Genomic DNA, 21594 nt, shown 5'->3' with positions numbered 1-21594 from the left:
CACTCCGCTGCCCCGATCAGCTAAACGGCCAGATTCACGGAAGCCGCGTGGAAGGCGCGTGTGAAAGTCACGCGTAGTCTGATCCGAATGGTTGGTGGTGGTGTGCGGTAACCGCACTCAGCAGTCGGTGGCGGCGGCGGTGAATAAGCAGGGGCGCACGGACGCGCGAGCCAATCGAACGTCATGGAAGCTGCGGTTCACTTTTGGACTCGCCTGGTCAAGACTCATCATTTGCCGCCAACCACTGACTTTATTCTCGACACAAACATCCTCACGCGACACTTCCACAAAGCGAATCACCTCTCACATATACCTCTCGAACAGCCCGTGGCGATCGAGCGACCGAACTCAACTACCTACACCACACCCACAAACCCCACCGTCAGCACAATGTCGGACTGGGAGACCACCACCAAGATTGGCAGCAAGGTCCGCGGACCAGGTACTGCCCAACGCGAGACCACAATCAAGGGCAAGAGCGCACTCAACGCCGCCCAGCGCAGCGGCGCTATCCTAGCCACAGAGAAGAAGTACTCAACCGCAAACGTAAGCCTCAGATCACACAAGCCCCTGCTTCGCTCATTCCTAACATCCACTTTCAGGCCTCTGGCAACCCCGAAGGACAACGCCTCACCAAAGTCGACCGCGCCGACGGCCCTGTCGCCACGAAGAAAGTCCCCGACGATGTCGCCAAAGCCCTCCAGCAAGCCCGCACCCAGCTCAAAAACCAGAAGGGTGCGACCATGACGCAAAAGGATCTCGCCAGCAAAGCCAACGTCGATGTGGCTGTCGTTGCCGCTTTGGAACGTGTAGGAGCCGACTTCCCTGCCATGGACGCCGTGTTGAAGATTCAGAAAGCTGCCAACGTGCGGTTGACGGGGAGTAACATTGGCCAGCCAATGCTGGGGCCGAAGAAGAAGTAGGGGTTGTTTCTCTGGGCAATGGACTTTGAGAACAGATACGAGAGTTCTTTGGATGCTTTGAGTCCCGCTCTACGGGTCTGAGATGAGACTGCTCCTCTGCTGTGCTGCTCGAATGAGAGCAAAGGCCACGAAACACACTCAAAATGTTACGTGGCATGATGAATTAGCGATGAGCGATCCGGAATGGCGAATCAATAAACGCCATATGGCTATGCTTTTATGAAATACATTGTACGATCCCGTTTCTTCAAGTTGCCCGAGTTTCCAGTCTTTCATTATGCCTGGCTGAAAGATCGGCATGCTGTCCGAAAGATGTCACCCATGGGGATTCATGCGAAAAGCTGCATAGGCCGTCTATTTCACCAACACGACGACAGAAACAGGAATGCGGGAGGGCGCAAAGTATGTTCAAAACATATAGAATTGTCATTTGGTTTCGTTGTCTGCGTAACATCCCTGGGTATCTTTTCAAGACAATAACGACAAGACTCCACCTCTACAATGCAAATGCAAAATGCTCCCCTTTCTGCCTAATGCTTCCAGGGTCTCCATCCTCAGTACTCCTCGTATTCCTCCCTAGTACTCCTCGAAAGGATAGAATTGCCAGTCCTATGCATCTTCCACCAAAAAACACACCTCAAAAGATGCAGTCCTCAGACCAAAAAACCTGTACTCCTCGCTCGCTTCGAATGACAGCATTTCCCATGCACATGAAACTCTTTTGCACTGAAGACAATACAGCTCGGAATGCTAACATGCTCCGTCCCGATCAAGCACAATGTTGGCCATGCGCGGTAAAACGTCCTTCACACATGCCTCCGCTTTCCTCCTCTGTCCCTCCCATCGTCTTTCCTGTCTCCGTTGTCGTTGATGCCAGAAATATCGAAGAAGTCGGGGAAGGGTATTTTCCGCTTCGTGCCAGATGCCGATCCAAGATTGAAGTTTAAAGTTGGGGTGCGGTTATCACTTCCTACTCGTCGATTGTGGTTAGAGCGTCGATTGGAGCGGGTAGATCGCGGTATTATGCGGACAGCATTTTCTGCGGGAGAAGGAACAGATGTTGGTGCGTAAGCCTGTACAGAAGTGGTGCTGTTTCCATCCATTTCCATGTCTCTGTCGTGGTTGCCATGTGGATATGCATAATTCGACTGAAATGAAAACGTGGTCTGCGGTAGTGGTTGCTGTGGTGTTGGTTGCGCAGGCAGCTGAGCTTGCGGCGGTTCGGAGACGACTCGTCGTTGGAGTGGCGTATCGTCCTCTACCGTGAGTTCACTGGTCGCTGTGGGCAACACTGGTCGTCTCTGCAGTTCCGGGCTCGAACTCCTGGTATCGTCCTTTTCCTCCTCCTTGACTGATCTGTCCTCATCATCTTCCTCGGTGGTGGTGGTGGCCACTGTACCGGCCGAGAATCCGCTGCCATCCAAGCGGGCAGTCGCCCACTGACGCACTCTCCAGCCTTCGCCGTCCATCAATCCCATGTTCTCCTTGTCCAGGAAGGCGAGCACGTCGTCGAGGGCATCTTGGTATCCCGCCGTTCGAGCCTGCTTCTGTGAAGTGACGGCTGTTCTATAGAGGTCGGTCACCGATCTAGCGGCAGCCTTGAAGTCTGCAAGCAAATCGTTCGGCACTTCGCTGCGGTTCCGGGGAAGAGACGTCGACAGTCTCTGCATCGAGTCCATTGTTTGCTGGGTGCAGAATGGCTGTCGAGCCGCAGTCGGAGGAGTTGTCGGGCGTCAAAGGAGTGAGGAGCAGGAGGGAGGGCGGTGGTGGGACAACAAGGTGTGACGGAGTCCTGTGACAGTCTGCTCCCACGCCCGCTACAACTAGCGACCGGAGTGGATCCGTCAAGCGAAGAATCTTCGCGCACAACGGGCGGCCCAACGTGTTCGCGGCTACAAATGGCGGACGGCTGCAGTGTAGTGTATGGTGCGGCGGGCGCAGTCCGCAGTGATGGTTGAATGCGTGTCGCAGACAGCAGAGGCGGCTTTGTTGTGTCGTCGCAGACCGTAGTGACGACTTGCACCGCTGAGCCAATCGAGGAGCCACATCCGTCGCAGAACAAGTCTCGTCCTCAGGCACATTCAGCCGGCACGAGCGCGAGGTGGGGGCAGCCGTAGCAACAGGGATCGCAAAGTGTTTGCGCCCGAAACAACAGGGATTTGCGTCATCCATCAGCACGCCTGGTCAGCGAACGCCTGCAGCGCGCTGAGCCTCGCCGTCTCCAACCGCCGACATCTTCTGCCTGGGCTCGCATTTGCACTGACTCACATAATAACATGTGCACAGTATTTGAACACGATCGATAGACAGAGCAGCACCACTCCACCGAAACATGGCTTCCGTTACGAGCCTCGACCAGGACATGCGCAACCTGCGTCTCGCGCGATACACCCCGCAGGCAGCCAACGAAGCCCGCCATTGGATTGAGACCACGTTGGGAGAGTCACTGCCACCAGGCGATTTGCTCGATGCGCTCAAGGATGGCGTCGCGCTGTGTAAGCTGGTCAATCTGGCAGTGCAAGGCAAGGCCGGGGCCATCAAATTCAAGACCAGTGCAATGCCCTTCGTGCAAATGGAAAATATTAGCCACTTCCTGAGAGCTTGCGAGCTACCACCGCTGAACATGCCCGCGCATGACCGCTTCCTGACTGTCGACTTGTTCGAGAAGAAGGATCCCGCTCAAGTCCTGCAGACCATTGGCGCACTCAGTAGGCAGGCGCATCAGATCAACCCATCACGATTTCCACACACGATTGGGCCCAAGAAGTCTGGCTCAGTACAATCCCCCGCGACTACAGGTAATGGCTTCCGACGACCTGCCAGCCCGACGAAAGCCGCTCCCTCGTACATCCCTCCCACGAACCGTGCTATGAGCCCGACATTGACCGGAGGATCAGCCGGCTCCCAACAGTCAGCCGGAGGCACAAAATCACCGACAGGTCCTGTTAGTAGTTGGAGCAAAAAGAGCGATGAAGGCAGCACGGCGCCAGCTTGGAACATTCACCAGTACGGCTACATGGGAGGTGCGTCGCAAGGCAATCAAGGTATCAGCTTTGGAGCGAGGCGTCAGATTACTAGTCAGGCCCCTGGCGTGCCCAGCTTAGCGGAGAAGCAGAAGCAGCGTCAAGAGAAGGAGGAGGCTGAGGAGCGGCAACGGCAGCAGGCGCAGGAGGAGCGCGAGCAGAGGGCTCGAAAAGTACAGGAAGAGGAGGAGAGGGTCAAGCTCGAAGAGGAGCGGCGATGGGAAGAGGAGACAAAACGACATCGCGAGGAAGAACGACAACGACTTGAGCAACAGAAACGCGAGTGGGAGCAACAAGAGCGCAAGTGGCAGGAGGAAGAGGAGATACGGAAGCAGGAAAATGCCGAGCTGCAATCGAAGATGAGCGTCAAGAGACCGCCAGAGAAGCCTCGTGTGCCCTCGTCTGGCATCCTACGGGGCCAGACATTGGCACAGTACCAGAAAGAGCAAGCAGCGCTGGCCAGCAAGCCTTCCGAACCTGCCGAGACACCCGAACAACAACGTGTAAGAGAGCTCGAAAAGCAGCTCGAGGAAGCTCGTGAGCGCGAGCGGCAATACCAGGCGGAACGTGAAGAGCGTCTGAAAAGAGATGGGACGGGAGAGCGGTCACGACCAAGCACAGCGGAGACGGCAAGGCCAGGAAGTGCATCGCAAAGTGATGTTAGCTGGGCTGGCGACGAGCGAGACTTCCAGCGCAAGCAATATCAATCGAGTAACGATATGGCATCCTCGAGGCCGGTCCAAGTTGGTGCTACACGACCTCTGCCAAAACCTGCAGAGCCCAGTCTGCCATCACGGCCACTGCCTCAACCTGCAGCAGATGCAGGAATCTCCCCTGCTCCATCACAACCAGTGCTTCCGGCAAGAAACCAGTCCTCTCCATATAACAAGTCACCATTTAGCAGACCACTTCCGACACCAGCCAAGCAGCCCGATCCCGAGCCTTTTGAGCCAGAACAGCGCAAGCCTAATAGAACGGAAGCCTTCCTCTCTTCCAATGCAGCACCGACCACTACCGGGCCGCGCATTTCTTCAGCACAAGAAGCTGGTGACACTTCACTTGAGCAGCAGAGCCTACGCGACTCACGCGTTGCCTCGCAACAGAAGACCAAAGCCGGAGGCTGGGCGAGTAAGTCTCTCCTGGAACGCGAAATGGAGCGAGAGCGAGAACGGCAGCGCGAGTGGGAAGCCGCACAGGAGTCGGCTAAGAACGCGCCTCGAGATGCCAGCCAGGGCAGCGGGCCTGCTCAGTCATGGGACGTCAACCAGTATGGGTACATGGGCGGTGACAGCCAGAATAAAGGTTCCAGTGTGGGGAGTGGCATCAATATCGGTGGGAGGAGACAGATTGCTCCGACTGGTCCTCGTCCGATGAAGTGATAGCATATAAAGATACCAAGCAATGCAGCATCATATTTTCGTGCTTGCCATTCGCCTGTTTCCGCTTTCCGTTGTGTCCAGCGTGGTTATCCAGGTTCTGGCACCCGTCTCCTCTGAGTGGCCCCGATACAGCCCACTGCTTCCTGCGTTCGACGTTCTGATGTCTATGCTCCTCCCCATCTGCTTTCATGGCTCCGCCTCGCGGATTCCCAATGAAGTCATCCTCGAGCTGAGAATTCGGACGCGTCGTGCGGCGGACGTGGTGCTGGCTTCAATCTTCCATTCCTACGCCCAATCTTCTGTCCCTCTGACCATGTTGTCTCTTTGAACTCCCTATCTTCTTTCCTTGCTCCTTAATTCACCAGTCTATACATCCCCAACCCCGCACAAACCGCACTCGTCGCGACAATCGCGACTTTGCGCGGGAAGATTTTGAATCGGGATCCGGATTTTAGGATGACGGATTCTTGTTCGCGGAGCTGTTTCATGCCGGAGTAGTAGGTATAAGCGCCGAGGCCGACGAAGGCGGTGGAGCCTAGAAAGCCATAATGTTAGATGGAAGTTGTGATGGAAGAGAAGGCGCGGGAGCGTGTGGGAACGTGGTGGTGGAGTCGCGTACCCATTATTCGACATGGTGTGCAGTCGTAGTCTTTCTGTTGTTCTTTCAGAGTTTGGCTGAGCTTTATGTCGGATGAGAGGGGGAGGTCGGTGTTGGAGGCCATGGTTGGTGATGATGTGATGCGAGATGTGGTTGTGGTTGTAGGAGAAGAGATGGAAGAGCTGTGAGAGCTATTTAGACTTGACAGGGTTCAGAAGCAAGTTCGGCGCCGAGGAAAGACGGCTTTCAAATGAGGGAACGTGATCACGGTTGAAATGGAGAGGAGAGGAGAGCCGAACCGTGACATCTCATTAATTCGTCTGTTCAGACGTGGATGTCTCATTGTAGGAAGCTATTTGACCCTTGCTTGTGCTGTAGAGTGTCGTTTTAGGTGAGGCATGAATTTATCATACACATGCTCTGGCAGTTGCGGCAGAGCGCAACCAGACGTTTTTCGGGCCATCCTATGTCCCAGTATCCTACGATTTAGGAGATTTGACCAGTGTTGTGACCTTATGGGATTCTCCAATGATACGCGTCGAGATTTCCAGCCGTCGAATGGAAACCGATTTTGCAACCCAAACTGCTAATTGTCGACTGGAAAACCGTTCTGCATTCCACAGCATCCTCCCTGACCAGGTTTCATGAAGCGGACGGAGTCGAGATCTTTCGAAGTTCTTACTCGACCGCCGCCTCCGCCACCACCTGAGCTGGAACAACACCATTAGCGCCTGCCGAGTCACGACATCCTCAGAATACCGCAGACTTACATTCGACCTCCACCATATTTGCCACCCTTCTTGTTGCGCGCTCTGTAAGCGCCAAGTAGCACGCCGCCCAATATCGCCAGATTCGCAACGAGAAGGTGGTGTATCTGGCGATTCTCGTACTTCACGAGGAATAGAAGCCAAGCGTAGCCAAGAAGTCCGCCATAGATTCCGCTGTACTTCGCCTTCTCCCATTCGGCGTCTGTAAGTCTGTTCGTGAAGATTTGTGCGAACCAGGCTAGAACCGCCATACAGAGGCAATATCCAATGAAATCGGTGCCATCTTGTGCCGGGTGGATGATGTAGGGCTTGATGAGAACATACTCAGCCAGTGAGGCTAGTGCGATCAGTTTGGAAGCCGACATGGCATTGTCGAGAAGCACTGCGATGCTCGAGCGAAGTTGATGTGGTTGATTTGTGGAATGTGTGTTGCTTTGTCGTCGCTGGAGAAGGATTCACATGCACACATGCGGCGTCGGTGCACAGGCGATCCTTCTAAGCTATTTTGGGCAGCAGTTGCCTATGCCGGCGCCTGTTCACTTCCTGCTGCGAAAGATCTTCACAAGTACCTTCAACTCAGATATGATTGATTGGTGAATTGGCGCTTAGATCCTCGTGCCGCTCCGAGATCTTCGTCTATCTCGTCATTTGCATGAGATGGGTCGCTGGACGATCATCAAGATGGAGTCGAAATGGTAACGAGAATCGCTGTCTTTGGGAGAAGTCGTAACGCGAGTCTGTTCAGAACCAGGAAAGGAAAGGCCACGCTACATCCTCATGTGCATCAGTGGATTGGTAGAGATTGTAAAAGATTGTTGCGATTGTGAAGGCATACACCAACAGATGAGGGGCTCCGCGGAAGGCAGAAGTCGCGTAGTGGGGCAAGTATGATCCCCACTTTCTCACGCGACGCTGTCGCCATCGTCGTTTCCAGGTAACTCGTCCACCCTCGTGCACACCTACCACTATTGCTTATTCCAAGCATCATTATCGTATACTCCCGAGAACCGATGCGCGCAGCGGCGTGCTGGCCAGCAGAATGGTGCGCATCCTGGATCTTGACGGCGAGTGCGACAACGACACTCAGCCTCCATTACCCCAGCACGCCGTAGTCGCAACGGTCGGTGACGACAGCAGACACAACCCCAATCTGAACACCTTCACCTCGGCGTTGTCCTGCTATCCGTGAGTCTCGCAGTCGTTGCTCCTCTGAACTTGGCATATACACCATCTCTTTGCTTCGCATTGTCAAGTCCCTTTTGCCTGAAAGCGAGTCTAGATCTGACTCCAAAGCAGCATTGTGGCCTCATTGGCGAGCTATATCGATCTCACAACCCTGAGTGATCTTGCTCGAACATGTCGCCAAGTCCGTGCGAATCTGCTGCAGTATCGTACCATGCTCATACACAAGACTTTACGCTGCCACAATGAGAGTACAGACCCTGGGCAACGACTGGGCGATGCTCTCAAAGCCAGCCGTGATGCATGGACTGCGTACGGTAGACACGGCGTCAAGATTGACCGTATCACGTCTGGTCGTGTCGGTGCTTGTGCCAGAGACATGGTCGGTGAATGTCGCAATTGTGGCAAATTCATGTGCAGAGTATGCTTTGTGACTGGCACCTTGCTTTGATGTTGATCAGCGATTCGCAGCATCCTGAACTGACACTATCGTAGAACTGTGTCATCAAGGCTCCGCCCACCAACGCGGTGAAGCTGCGCCATCGCAGATTATGTCGAACTTGCATAAAAGCGCCGTTGGATGCATTGACAACGGTCACGCAAGCATTCGATGAGGGTGGCAATCGTGTTGAGCAAGTTCCCCTTTTTTGTAGTTGAAATTCCCTCTGCTGACTGTGAACAGCTCCGAGGATGTTTCCGTGCACGAGGTCCGGAGCTACGCACGCGATCCTTGTACCTGTTTCGATGTTGTCTGGATCTGCCACCCCTGCGGCTATGCTATCCGTACGACTGATACGACCTACGATCGTGGCTGGAAATGGCGAGGCAGATATTCGCACTGCGGCGGCATCGGCGCTGGTCTTGGCGAAGGCAACGAAGGCGTCGAATGCGGCAGAACGCAAGATTGCTTGGCCGCAAGAATGGTCCAAAAGGACGTCGAATGCGATGCTGAGGAGCTCGCAGCCCTAGAACTCGAAACGGCCAAAGCCGTGTCTGAGGGTCGTCATTGGAATGGCAGTAGCTACAGCACTCAGGAGATGGTCGGAATTGGCGGCAAAGTCAAGACCAAGCTGAGGAAGATGGTTCCCGTTGGTGCCATCGTCAAGGAATATGAGGATGAACGCATTACTGAGCGTTACCTGGAGCGAGAGCACAACGGGTCCAATCGAAGCTGGTGCTCTTGGTGTTCGCGTGTGGTTGCTGGTAAGAAGGACCTGGACACCACGACGCGATCCACAGCAAGCGTCTCATCTGCCAGCTCGAGTGATTCCGTGTAAGGACGCCATACCAGATGACTGTTCTCAATAGAGCTACATCATGACATGAATTCCCGAGTGGACCGAAGGGGAAGAAGACACGACAATGCTGTCGGGAACCAAGATAGCATACTGTAGCATGATTTAAATCTACTATTGTTACAAAAGTCATAACTTCGTGAGCTTTCCTCGAATGTCCACTCTTGAATGAATATACATTTCATGGCGACCACATGCGCCCCGCGCACGACCAAACATCGCCATCGACCCATTCGCAATCTTCAAGCCACGCCATCCAGGCGCTTGATGTGATGCGATTCTCGCGATCTTTCTTCAGTGCCAATCGGCAACAATCAACAAAGTCTTGACACGCCGCCAATCTCTTTCGAGGCACAGGATCCATTCTTGCAAAACCGATAGGATCACCACTCTTGATGGCTTCGCGAAGCATAAAAGCGTTGCCATTGCATGCAGCAGTATAGGGTGAACTGCCGACCAAGATGCTCAAAAGTGTGATGCCCAAACTCCAGACATCACTTGCACGGGTTGGGGTGTTGAATTCTTTTTGGATTCGTAATTGTTCTGGAGCCATGTAATCCCAGCTACCGCCGGCGTTCGTCTCCCCATCTCCTTCCGCAGGCATAAAAGCGGCGGAGAAGTCGATGTACCGAGCCCGAATCACGGGCTTTTGCTGGGAGGTGTGATGCGAGATGTCGAGCAGGACATTTGCCGACTTTATGTCAGCATGTATCACCCCACTGGTGTGCAGAAATTCGAGGCCAGCTATCAAGTCGTAAGCAATTCCCGGGAAGAGATTGATGACTTCCAAATGTCTGGCGACTTCGGTCATCTGCCGCAGGCGGCTTGACAAATCGTCGAGGGATCCTCCTATCACGGCTTCGAATACCAGGGCATCGCAGCGTTCGTCCAGACCATAGAAGGGCACGATGTACATTCGTGAATTGGATCTTCGTTGCAGGCGGGACAAGATGCGTGCTTCTTGAAGGAATACATCTTTCGCGTCCGCGCGGGTGGGGGTCTTGACAGCAAAGAGAAGAGGCGCGGAAGGCGCTCTGGGCTTTCGGAACAGTCTTCTGGAGAGACTTGGGCTTGCAGGTGACTTGGTGAGCTTCTGCTCAGCAAGGTAGACTTTACTCCAGAGTCCTTCTCCAAGTAGTTTCGCCCTTTCCAATTCGTAGTCAAGCTTGCTGAAATCAAACGGGATGAGGGCGGGTAATGAGGACTCCAATGATGTTCTTGCGCTGGACAAATTGGTCAACGGCGTCTCAAGAGAGCCAGCAATGGTGGAGAGATCCGAAACTGTGGTGTCAATGGAGCTTCGTGGGCTGAATTCTTGCACGATATCCTCGACTTCGTTTTCTTCAATCATATTTTCGAGCATGCTCGGATCTCGAGGACTCATAGAGGCGCTGTCAAGTGTGCTCGATTTGTGCCTGAGATGCGCGTGGTGAGAAGTCCCAGCGGGCTCCAAGGTATCATTATGACTTTCGCTATAAGTTCGGACGCGGAGCGGTAGCGGCCTACTCCTTGGTCTATGTTGCGGCGATCCGTTTGATTGGGATACGTAAGTCGACGGTGACGGGGGAGAAGGCGCCATGGTCCGAGGTGAAGATAGTGGCTCCAAACGTTCTCTTCCCAGCCAGATCCCAGACCGGCGAATCCAACGGCCGTGCCTCTTCTGTAGGAATTATATGCCTTGCAGCATGTCGTGTTGGGGAAGCAAAAAACGCACAGAAAGATTAGCGAAGCAGGCCTAGTAATAATGGGGTAGCCCGCAGGCAGATTGCATCGTGATGCGCACGGGGAGGGGAGTGAAACAGAGAAAAGGTGAGGTCACGGAGGATGATGACTACCGGTCGAAGTAGCTTTTCGGCATACCGCATTCCCAAGGACACCCATCGTAGCGTGGCGTCAGTAGCTTGTAGGCCGCGGCGGACAGAGTGCCAGCCACCGCGCAGGCATCATGCCGAGAGTTCATCTCGTGTTGGATTCCTCTTCCAGTCGTGGCCGTCGTCCAGCGCGCAGTTCCATTGACTTTTGGCGAGCAGCGCAGCAGCAGGGCTGAGGTCGCGGCTGCATCTCGTCAACGTGCGTTGTCGCGTCGAGCTATTGGTCGAAGTGACATTCACATACCTGGCGGCTGCAGCGCGCCCGCAGGAACGGCGGCCGAAGGAAAAGCCTTGGATCTCGCTCGAGCCAGCGCACGCCCTGTGCGATTCGCTTATGTTTGTCCGATATGAGCTTGCCTTCGTCCGTGGTTGTGAGATGCTCTGAGTTCGAAACATGTTTCTGCATGCAACTTCCCTTCGCGCAAGACTCGGTCGCCGGTACAGTGGAAAGTCGGTCTCAAATGCACGATGTGCAGCATTGCATCAGGGATCCGTGACTCGACGACCACCGTGGCCGCAGCGACACGACGAGATGGATCAGCGACGCGACGTAAAGCCGAAATGACAGCGCTTGCGGAGGATGGAGCTGTGCGACCTTCCCGTTGAAGCGCGCATGGACTTGCCAACGCGACGGTGGACAGCACGAAGCGGAAGGTTTGCACATGTCAGACCAGGATTCCCGTGGGCCAGCTGTTGGCCCAGCACAACCTTAACGTCGTCCTGCTGCTGGAGGCTGGTACAGCTTCTCGAAGCAACAGCAGCGCCACAAAAGGATGTTGCCCGCGACGAAAAGGTCTATTAGAAATCATCAAGAAATCGCTCCTGATCAAATCCGCTCTGCCGCGTACATCTCACGTTGTGACCGCACATCACATGCACATCAAATCCATCCATGGAGAAACGGACTCGGGCCTTTCATGCCCACGTCCAAACCCACACCACCCCAGAATGCCCTAAGAACACATCAGACGTCACTTGACAGCAGAGCGAAATGGATCTGGAACAGTGCTTTCCCCACTGCATAGTGCTCTGCCATCTGACACGTTGCTACAGACATCATGCGTCGAGGCAGATGGCACAGGCTCAGGATTTGCAGTCGCCCAGCGGCAACGCCGGCTTATATTCCATCAAGGCCTGAGTTCCAGCGTTGGTCCTGGAATTCCACCCTGCCTTCAAGGTATCGGGAGTACAAACATGATTACTCACCAACAACACAATGATGTTCACGCAAATGCTTGCCTCGCGCAAATGGGCAAAACTCTGGCACAACTCTTGCAGGCTCGCCATCCTGTTACGATCCATAGACCGGCCACAGGGCCAAACGTGATTCCTGGCAGTTTTGCGCTGGAACGCAATCTGCTCATACCACGTCTTTCGACCTCTGGCGATGCTGCAGATCTCCTTTGCTCAGCGGTCGAGTGCTGACCAATTCCCTACTGAGCGCGCTGAATCCGTGTACAGGGAAATGCCAAAGTATAACTATAGGCGATGTGCGCTTTGCTACATGCGGTATTCTTCAGATCCAATGCTGGACCGACCTCCAGACTACGAGTCTTTCCTGGCCTGGTGTCTCCAAGGTCATGCGTCTCCGTCGCTGCTTCCTATCGAGCTGAGATGGACGACGAGTTTGCTGCACCTACTGTCGCTGTGCTCAGTGGCGGCCCGTGCATCGACGTTGGTTCAGCACTGACTTGGGTTCCGTGAATCCTTCTCTTTGGCTTGTATCCGAACCGCCGGGGCATGTCAAGAAACGGTCCCGAAAGTAGTGCCACGTGGGTTCAACTTGTCTGAGCTCCGCCCGCCACTCAATTACACTACAACAACATGTCCCAGGCGACTGCTCAATGGGACGTCAACGCATACATACATACAGTCGGATTTGGCGTTCAACTGCGCCGTGTCGCCGCCACACTTTCGCTTCCTGCAGCTGCCACGAATTGGCATGAGAGGCAAATCGTGCGGAAGCTGAATCGGGAAGCAGGACGAATCGCCAAGAACTCTACCAAAGTCTGGATTCGTCGGCCTTGACTCCTGACTTTGGCAAGAGCTGGCTAGTCGAACGCCTCTTCCTCAACTGGGAAGAAAAATTCAAGCATTTGACGCCACGCATATGCTGCGTCGGCGACCACGAGGCAGATGTGTACAGCTCGGTTAAGAATCTTGTTCGAGTACGAGAACAAGTCGCGCCCAAACGCCCTTCCCGAGTCTAGAGCAGCCAGAGGCTGAATTTCATCCAACAAATCGTCTTCCGCGTCTCGACGGCTATCGGCGTCTTGAAGCACGAAGTAATGTTATAGGTATAAGCATGTCCGTTCTACCGGAACATGCAGCCTGCAACGCATTGTCGCTGCCTCTCTTTCTCTCTTTAAAAGTCCATTTGCGACGATGTATCTTCGAGATCTCCTGTTCAAATTTCTGTGTGCTTTGCTAATTGTAGCTACAACGGCATCATCTGAAATCAAAACCCACACTATTGAGAGCCGCAGCGCCCCGAAATGTGGTGCTCCTGGCTATCGTCGGTCCACGCGGCCGTACTTCTCACGCAAATCGATTACGACTGCTAAAGCCTGCGGCGAAAGATGCTGGAGCGAGAAGAAGTGCAACAGCTACTCATTTGGCCATGGAACGTGCTCATTGTTCACGTGTGAAATGTATGTGAGAGTGGCCTTGGAGACTATCACTGCACCGACGCTGAACAATATGTAGATCGCGCAACTTGCTTTCGAACAATCGCAGCCCTATAAAGTTCTACGAGAAAGTCTGCGCTGCACCACCTCCAAAAACTTACGGGCCATCATGTCGTATGCTTGGCTACGATGTTGTCACCGATCGTACAAAGTTCTTCACCAAACGAAGCTGCGATTTGTCGACGTGCACTTCACTTTGCAAGAGCAAGCTAAGGTGCCAGAGTTACAGGCACGGCGAGAATACCTGCGTCCTGTTCACAGCGCCGATCGCGTCAACAAGTTTCAGCCGTGACAATCGCTCACCGTTCACCTACTATGACAAAAGTTGCCAGATCCAAAGTTCTGTTACCACTTCTTCGAGCATGTCATCCTCTGGAAGAACCACAGCCAGTAGTTCAAGATCAACCGCTACCTCAACTTCCAGCAGGACCAGTATCGCCAGTGCTACTACCTCTACCTCGACCACCAGCACCACATTGTCTACAACGACAAGTGTAACGAGATCTGCTTCTACTACATCAGCAGCTGTGTCCACGACTACAACCACATCTGGCAGCAGTGCCCAGGAAACAACGATCGGAGGGGTGCGCATTGCTTTTCGAAAAGCTTCCACGAAGAGACAAACTGGAGGCCCGGTGGATCTGTCTGCCGGCTACATTTCAAAAGGCTTTGGTTCGAAGGGAGAGCACTCATACACCGAGAACGCCGATGATGCTCTTGTGGTAATGATTACTGCGGCACAAGGCGGCCCCATTGTCCAGACCGGGCTTAATCTCATCACTGAGGGAGCAACGACCAACGTGGACTTGACTGCACTGGCACTAGTACGCAATACAGAAGGGCAGGCAGACCAACTCCTGCTCGGTGCAGCCTTTCCCGACGTCCCACCTGCTGACGGGACACAAAATTCTGTGCAGCGCGCTCAGGGTGGTACTGACGTAGCGCAGTCTGCGATCTGGACTGTCAATTTGCAGACCTTCGAGATCAGTGCGCAGTGGGTCAACGCTGATGGGAGTAAAGAGAGCCTAACCCTGCTGACTCAAGATGGCGATTTATTCATGACCGGAAACCCCAGCGCATTTCCAGGAGCTCAGTCGCTGACTGCAGCGGCAAGCTTTCCAGATCCCACGGCAGCCTGTGCACTCATCTCAAACTACGAGTACGTAAATGGCCAATGCGTAGAGAAATGCCGGACTGGCTTAACACGCGTTCCTGGGACTACAATTTGCGCTACGCCTCAAATCTCCTGCCCTGCTGGTCAACAAGGCGTTGCTGGCTTGTGTCTCTGTATCGATAGGACCATGCAAGTCTTCAACGGCGAGTGCGTACCTATGTGCAACGTATCGTTGAAAGAGCGCCGCAACGCCACGGGACAATGCGGCTGCCGTGCTGATATGACTCGCACATTGAATACAGACGTATGCCAATGTCCGTCCGGCCAAGAGGATTCGGGAACTACCTGCTATTGCACGGCAAATGATCAGGTCCTGGAAGGTGGCAGCTGCACATGTCGGAGTACGACTGCGACGATCGTCAATGGCGTTTGCACAGAGCAAAGTGAAGCGCAAGATTTCAAGAACGTGCTTCTCTCCTTCACTCTTCCAAGCTCCAGAAAGCGGCAAGCTACAGGAGGTCGTGTTGATCTCAGCTACGGTTACATCTCCGCGGACTATCGTGAGACCGGAGAGCGCTATCTCACAAATGATGCCAATAATGCGCTGTCTGTCTCATTCGAGATTCCTGCTGGGACTACTACAGCGCAACAGCTGAACTTGGTAGGCTCGGCCTCTCCTGCACAAGGATCTGGAATTCCTACGTTGGCATTGATCGTCGATACTGCTGTGTTGAACCCAGGCCTCCCATTCGGTTCCTATGGGGGATCTCGATTGAATCTAGGCTCCTCAGCAGCGACAGCTCCTGGCAGCTTACCACAAGATGTAGACAACAGCATGGCACCCGGTCGAGCAATTGGGAATGAAGGCAAGCAATTCGTCGCCGAGACTGCCGTATGGACTGTGGACTCTTCGACAGGCAACATTGATGCCTACTGGATCGACGATACTGGGAAGAAGAATCGCATGATGCCTGTAACAAATGGAGACAACCTGTTCTTTGCCCCAGAAGCAGTCTACGACCAAATCAACGCAACGCCGCTTCTGATCCGCGCAGAGCTCCCCAACACGACAGCGCCTCCTCCTCCAGGCGGAGCAGCGGACTGTCGCACGGGCACAGTGCAGTGTCCTGCTTGTTCGGATGCCATCAACCAGTGTAGAGCCCCGGACGGCACGTGTGTTACTCGCGACGAAGTAGGAGCCTGTGGTTACAACTGTTTCCCGGGCAATGAATTCGCCGGCCCATCTCCTGACTGCTGGAAGTGTCCTACTGGCTACTTTGGGAAGAGTCAGTCTGGGTGCACTGCGCTGCCATGTCCAGATCCAGTCAATGAGTTCCGTAACAGGACAGGCTGTTTCACTATTCCCACATGCGAACCGCCGCAAGTCTACATTGGAAATGGTCGATGCGGCCGTGTGATTTCAGAAGGTGGATGGTCGACTCCTAAGGTCAGCCCTTGATAGCAATGTATGTGCAGTCATGCAAATCGAATGTACTCGATGCAAACATCGCACTCGGAAATGTATTGGCGACGGGCGACCCGTCAGAATGTTTAAGCGAACACGACTTTTGTTCATTGCCCAGCCACCTTTTGAGACGTGACGTGACGCGACGCGAACGCGTCTTCTCGCGTTTTCGCGAAGCGCTAACCTTCACCTCTACGCATCTCTTATCTTGCGACACACGACATTGCATCCTCTACACCAACGCATCTTTCCCGCACCGTATCACACGAACCATCTTACCTGGCCGCATACATATCGCACCACAATGCCGAAGAGAAAGGCTTCCTCGCTCGACGAGCCGCAATCCGGTAAACAAACACGATCAGCCAAGGCGCAACAAAGCATCTACACCTTCAGCAGCGTCTCGAAGCCTGTGGCCCAGGCGAACGAGGGCAAGAAGAGGAAGACAGTGCACAAGAAGGAAGCAACGCCTCCTCCACCTCCCGCGCAAGTCGTCAATGATGCGCGTAAGCTTGTATCTAAGCGCAAGAGGAATGCCGCGGCGGAGAGCGACAGCGAGGAGGAAATCGCAGTAGTGCAACCCACAGAGACGGTTGCTTCGACAAAACAAAGTGCCAAACTCCGACAGCACAAGCGAGTCAAGAATGCAGCTCCTCCGACTCCAGCCGAAACGCCTAGCAAGAGCGCAGCGCGTCTCTTTGACAACCTCAATATCGAATCAAATGCGCGTCCAATACCATTTCCACTGCCCAGGAAGCAACTCGACTATGACACGCCTCCAGATTCACCACCCAGAGAGACCGAGACAGAGCTCGATCTATCATTCCCACCAGAACTAGAAGACCTCCAGGACCTCCACGCGTCCTTCCTCGCAGCGCTATCGATGCACTACTCACATAATGGGACATCAACGGCACCGCAAATTCTTCTACTCCTGCCGATGATCACAAAGCATTGGCGAAAACGCAATGTCACCCAAGTCGACTTGCAACGAATCCTTGCGATTATGCCAGCGCAAGATCGTGAATTCATTCTTGAAGACTGTGGGAGAGGTGGTGTTCGTCTTGCGCGAGTAACGTCGCGAGGCCGTATCGTCAAGCGTGCGGCGAGCTACATCGATGAGGAGAGCTTGAACAACATCTTCGAGAGTGCACTGCAGAAGATGTGGCATCAATGGCAAGGGATCACAGCGAAAGAGAACAGAACGGCAGGCAGATTTATCGATCAGCTGCCACTGCTGGAGATTACCAAGAGCGAGTCATCACAAAAGGCGTCTGCACTGTTCTCTCGGGGAGAGCAACGATTAGCGGAGCTCAAAGCAGGCCAAGCGGCGAAGGTCGAATCGAAAAATGCACAAGCCGAGACGATTGCCCAAAGATCAACGCAATCGGTCGCAAGCCGCAGCACGGCACTTCTGGATCGCATCATTGCAAAGCAGAATTTGGCCTCGAAATTGCCAGCAGGACCGACCAAGACCGAGCTCGAGCGCAGATCAGCCCTACAACGCATCGAAGATATTGCGCGAATCCTGTCTCTCATGTGTGGAATGAAAGAGCGAAGTAGCTTCAGCATGCAGGCCATCACGCAACAATTGCAGCAGAGCCTTCGGAGTCCGATCAGCAACATCGAGGTTTGGAGTTGTTTAACGCTCATGGCGACAGAAATCACACCCAGCTTCGTCAAGGTCCTACAGAGCGGAGAAGTACAAGGCGTGGTAGTGACGAAGAGTGGGAGTGTTGCATTGGCAGATCTGAGAGCTAGAGTGCAGAAGGCGTGCGAGTGAATGTGTTGTTGTAAGCGAATATTGGATGTCATTGTGAATGTACAGAGGCCGTAGCGGGCATGATATCTCCTGATGCACAACAAGTGCGCTTTTCTCTCTTCCAAGAGTTTTCCCTCTACTCGGCCTCACTTGTGAAGTTAGTTTGCTGCAAGTTAGGATCACCAGGCAGAATGAAAGGCTTGATCTTTGGCAAGCGGTTCAATGTATCGTCGGAGAAGCCGAGGTGATCTTTGACAACTTGCTTCGGTGTTAGACCGAGCCATTGAGCGACCGAAATATCGTTGTACGTTGGTGCCTGTAGGACCTCTGTAGTTTCTGATTAGCACCTGTTCAACTCTGGAAAGTCTGCTTCACTTACCAAGATAGACCAGATCCTCGCTTCCAGTGTTTTCTAGGTAGTGTGCAGCTGTGACGGGTACGTAGCCAGTGTCTCCAGCTTGGAAATCGAAAGTTCTTGAGCTCGCAGGGGCAGCGTAGACGGTCAGACGACCTTGTCCGCTGATGAAGTAAGTCCATTCGTCCGAAGTGGTGTGCCAGTGCAACTCTCTCATCGCACCAGGCTTGATTGTGAAGAGAGCTACAGCGAAGTCCTTGGCAGCAGGGAACGTGTTGGAATCGAGCAGCTTCACGCTACCGCCTGGGACTTCGTATGGCTCTTGTTTGGAGAAGTGATACGAGTAGGTGCGCTCGATTGGAATCGAGCCCGCTGGACCAGTCACATTCTGTTCAGAAATATTCTTTGGTGCTGGCGTGCCTGGAAGAATGTACAATTGTCCTTCTGGGATATTGTCGAGTGCTGAGGTGTCGACCCGAAGGTCTTTAGCTAGAACAGATTTCGGATTTCGTTCGAAAAGTTCCGAGACAAGGAATGTCCCATCTTCACTGAACTCGCCACTGTCGAAGACGAGCAGGAACTCTACGCCGTCTCCGAATGCTTGGATGCTATGTGGAACGCCGGCTGGGAAGAACTAAAGCGGCTGTCAGTGACAGGGCTCGTAATGTCTGAGACAAAGTCCTTCGCGAGGTGAAGATGCCTTGTAGCGACCAAACTTACCCATACATCGCCGGCTTCGACATCGTCGACAAATGTCTCTCCTGCTTCGTTAACTGCTGATATACGGCAAGATCCGTTGAGGATGAGACTCCACTCATCAGCTTGATGCCAGTGAAGTTCTCGATACGCGTTGGGCTCAAGATGCATGTCAACACCGGCCATGGCTGTAGCGATTGGCAGATTGTCGACGTTTTGTTGGCGTGCCCATCCTGCACCTTTCAGACCATGTCGGTTGTGTGAAAGTGAAAGGGGCCATTTCGCGTTGGGGACATCTCCGGAATCAGTCCCAGGTGGTGCGTACAGATCGGAGTTCTGTTGGTCGAGCAGACGATTTCGTGGGCCTGGATCGGTAGGAGCGTTGGTGCCTCCGCGGATGGGTTGCGGGTTTTCTACCGAAGCCAGGTCTAGATACAGGCCGAGGTCTGCGTCCTGATCCTGTCCAGGTGCGAGCTTATATTGACCTTCCGGCACAGTAGCGGGAAGTGACGTGTCTACCTGGTACGCTGAGTTATAGCCAGCAAGACTCGCTGAGCCGCGAAGTGAGCCCTTGGCGCCATCTGGTCCAACGGGATCCTGTGTTGGGGTGTTGAGAGTCGCGAAATCGGGAGGAGAGCCTTTTTGTGCCTCTTGTCGTTTGGCACGGTGAAACACATTGGGCTCGTGAACCTCTCGAAATCCTTTGGGCAGCGCAAGTACCTGGGCAAGCAAACCTGCGTTGAGTAGCGCAAAGTATTTCATTGTGCTGGGCAATATGAGCATTGATGAGCGAGGTCTGGTGACAAAGGAGAGGCAGCTCACCTAGACATCTCGCGTTCAATATATATTACCTCGAACCTGCAGTGTCGTCATACTCGCGAACCCAGGTGGTATGGAAGGATACTTCGCATCACACAACGTTGACAATGCCATATCAGGCATTGATTACCGTCGGTATTTGTTCCGTGCGCGTACCTTTCGACTTCCTTGCTGCTTAGCTCAAAGCCAGTCACGCGTGGGCATTAGTTGAGACATCCCGACCTACAGTAATTAGCCATTGCCATTTCTTCCAAGCGAATCAAAAGTCCTTCAACGGCGCGACGAGCAGGTTACGCGCGTCTTCGTGGCGTGTCCGCATCATCGTATTGCCGTAATGCGGTATCTTGCCTTCGTGCATCAACTATGAACAGACCATTGAGTCCGTGGGTCTCTACCACACCACTCGAAGGATGACGATGCACATCTCCCGAGGAAAGAGCCGCCGATACTAAAACCCGATGGGTCTCTACCCCAGGGTCCGCGAGTCTAGTATCCACGAGAGAAGCTATGCTGACTTTGTGTTAAGCGACACTTCATGTCATGATGAGACGGCTACTGCGGATCGTGGCGTGTTGCCTGCTTGCCGGATGTGCCATCGTCGGCCGAAGTGGCTTTGCGGTCGCTCTATTGTTCATGCTGGCTAATCAAGCTGTGTGCTACAAGTGAGATTCCATGGCTGCAGTAACAGCTGCAAGAAGCAATGCGCGCAGCCGTAAGCCCATTGGCTGAATCTCAGAACAGCCGGCGAAAGTGGTTTCGCGAAGCCTGGCTGGTGATGACAAAGATGTTGGAAGGCGAGAACGATGCTGTTGCAGTCGAACTCTGCGCAAGTAGCTTACCCGGACGGACCGTGATCGGAAAAGGCGGGTACCTGCCGGGCTTGCGCAGATGGAATAGGCAGAGGTCGTTTGGACTGGCCGTTCGTTCCCTTCTCTTGAAGCCCGCGGAAATGGGCTTGCACAAATGGCGATCTTCGCTTCCTCATATATTGTCGCGTCATCGTCCGTGACAATTATCCAGTAACTAGATAGTTTCCTGTCGGCAATTCATCCCACGGTTGCCGGTTGCGATGATACGCATGCACACATATTGTCTCTCACAGCTGAGAACGTCATAGAACCGAGAAGCTTTGCCAAGATAGCCAAGCTCATTCAGAAGCTTGTCTTCGATCTGTACTGTGCATAGAACAATCGTAACTCGGCAGTCGGTGCAAACCGATAGGGCAAACGAATCATGAGATAGCTCAGATGGGGTGATGGGGCAGGTGCTGCGACCCCTGCAGCTGCGTCTTTCGGACCAAACGGGTCTATAGAAGTGCGGCGGCTTCGCGTTCTTGGCCAGGATCGTGCGCGGCCGTTCGAACATGCTTGTAACAAGAGCGTGCGAGCGGCATCATCGACCGCGATGGCTGTTGATTTGGAAAGTGCGGTGAGTGAAAGAAATCGACCGGGAACAATGCGGAGAGGCTGATCGAGACAAAGATACTTATTGGCAAGACCCATTGGCAATATGATAGCTGCTGACTCGTATGTGCCAATGGATTTGGGACCCCGGGCATAGGTCTGGCACGAGCCTGCTTTAAGCAGGATTTGCTGCAGCCCTCGGCTTTCGATTGACAAGCTGCTTCGCGCACTGAGCTGGCGCCCTAGGAGGCTAGT

The 21594-nt window shown here is 53.8% G+C and overlaps 10 protein-coding genes across 10 annotated transcripts; 5 read left to right on the top strand and 5 right to left on the bottom strand.

Annotated features, from left to right (window-relative positions):
* Window positions 1-390: 390 nt before the first annotated feature.
* Window positions 391-923, top strand: CKM354_000580900 (multiprotein-bridging factor 1; the record flags this gene model as incomplete). The annotated part of the gene is made up of 2 exons (XM_044801099.1): window positions 391-546; window positions 603-923. The coding sequence occupies 2 exons, from the start codon at window positions 391-393 to the stop codon at window positions 921-923; spliced, it is 477 nt and encodes a 158-aa protein (XP_044657034.1).
* Window positions 924-1729: 806 nt separating this feature from the next.
* CKM354_000580800 (uncharacterized protein) lies at window positions 1730-2602 on the bottom strand (the record flags this gene model as incomplete). Its single annotated transcript, XM_044801098.1, has 1 exon — window positions 1730-2602. The coding sequence occupies one exon, from the start codon at window positions 2600-2602 to the stop codon at window positions 1730-1732; it is 873 nt and encodes a 290-aa protein (XP_044657033.1).
* Window positions 2603-3255: 653 nt separating this feature from the next.
* Window positions 3256-5325, top strand: CKM354_000580700 (uncharacterized protein; the record flags this gene model as incomplete). Its single annotated transcript, XM_044801097.1, has 1 exon — window positions 3256-5325. The coding sequence occupies one exon, from the start codon at window positions 3256-3258 to the stop codon at window positions 5323-5325; it is 2070 nt and encodes a 689-aa protein (XP_044657032.1).
* A 353-nt stretch (window positions 5326-5678) lies between these two features.
* On the bottom strand, window positions 5679-6047 carry CKM354_000580600 (uncharacterized protein; the record flags this gene model as incomplete). Its single annotated transcript, XM_044801096.1, has 2 exons — window positions 5679-5860; window positions 5945-6047. 2 exons carry the CDS (start codon window positions 6045-6047, stop codon window positions 5679-5681), a joined length of 285 nt encoding a protein of 94 aa, XP_044657031.1.
* A 462-nt stretch (window positions 6048-6509) lies between these two features.
* On the bottom strand, window positions 6510-7055 carry CKM354_000580500 (uncharacterized protein; the record flags this gene model as incomplete). Its single annotated transcript, XM_044801095.1, has 2 exons — window positions 6510-6633; window positions 6694-7055. 2 exons carry the CDS (start codon window positions 7053-7055, stop codon window positions 6510-6512), a joined length of 486 nt encoding a protein of 161 aa, XP_044657030.1.
* Window positions 7056-7729: 674 nt separating this feature from the next.
* On the top strand, window positions 7730-9149 carry CKM354_000580400 (uncharacterized protein; the record flags this gene model as incomplete). The annotated part of the gene is made up of 4 exons (XM_044801094.1): window positions 7730-7875; window positions 7987-8293; window positions 8368-8504; window positions 8555-9149. 4 exons carry the CDS (start codon window positions 7730-7732, stop codon window positions 9147-9149), a joined length of 1185 nt encoding a protein of 394 aa, XP_044657029.1.
* A 199-nt stretch (window positions 9150-9348) lies between these two features.
* On the bottom strand, window positions 9349-10746 carry CKM354_000580300 (uncharacterized protein; the record flags this gene model as incomplete). The annotated part of the gene is made up of 1 exon (XM_044801093.1): window positions 9349-10746. The coding sequence occupies one exon, from the start codon at window positions 10744-10746 to the stop codon at window positions 9349-9351; it is 1398 nt and encodes a 465-aa protein (XP_044657028.1).
* A 3341-nt stretch (window positions 10747-14087) lies between these two features.
* CKM354_000580200 (uncharacterized protein) lies at window positions 14088-16298 on the top strand (the record flags this gene model as incomplete). Its single annotated transcript, XM_044801092.1, has 1 exon — window positions 14088-16298. One exon carries the CDS (start codon window positions 14088-14090, stop codon window positions 16296-16298), a length of 2211 nt encoding a protein of 736 aa, XP_044657027.1.
* Window positions 16299-16608: 310 nt separating this feature from the next.
* Window positions 16609-18087, top strand: CKM354_000580100 (uncharacterized protein; the record flags this gene model as incomplete). Its single annotated transcript, XM_044801091.1, has 1 exon — window positions 16609-18087. One exon carries the CDS (start codon window positions 16609-16611, stop codon window positions 18085-18087), a length of 1479 nt encoding a protein of 492 aa, XP_044657026.1.
* A 115-nt stretch (window positions 18088-18202) lies between these two features.
* Window positions 18203-19879, bottom strand: CKM354_000580000 (uncharacterized protein; the record flags this gene model as incomplete). The annotated part of the gene is made up of 3 exons (XM_044801090.1): window positions 18203-18393; window positions 18446-19055; window positions 19142-19879. The coding sequence occupies 3 exons, from the start codon at window positions 19877-19879 to the stop codon at window positions 18203-18205; spliced, it is 1539 nt and encodes a 512-aa protein (XP_044657025.1).
* Between the last annotated feature and the right edge of the window lie 1715 nt (window positions 19880-21594).

This window comes from Cercospora kikuchii, assembly GCF_019650295.1.
Source record: "Cercospora kikuchii DNA, contig_00003, whole genome shotgun sequence".
NCBI lineage: Eukaryota > Fungi > Ascomycota > Dothideomycetes > Mycosphaerellales > Mycosphaerellaceae > Cercospora > Cercospora kikuchii.
Note: the sequence above shows the minus strand (reverse complement) of the source record. Positions and strands in the feature narration are given on the sequence as shown.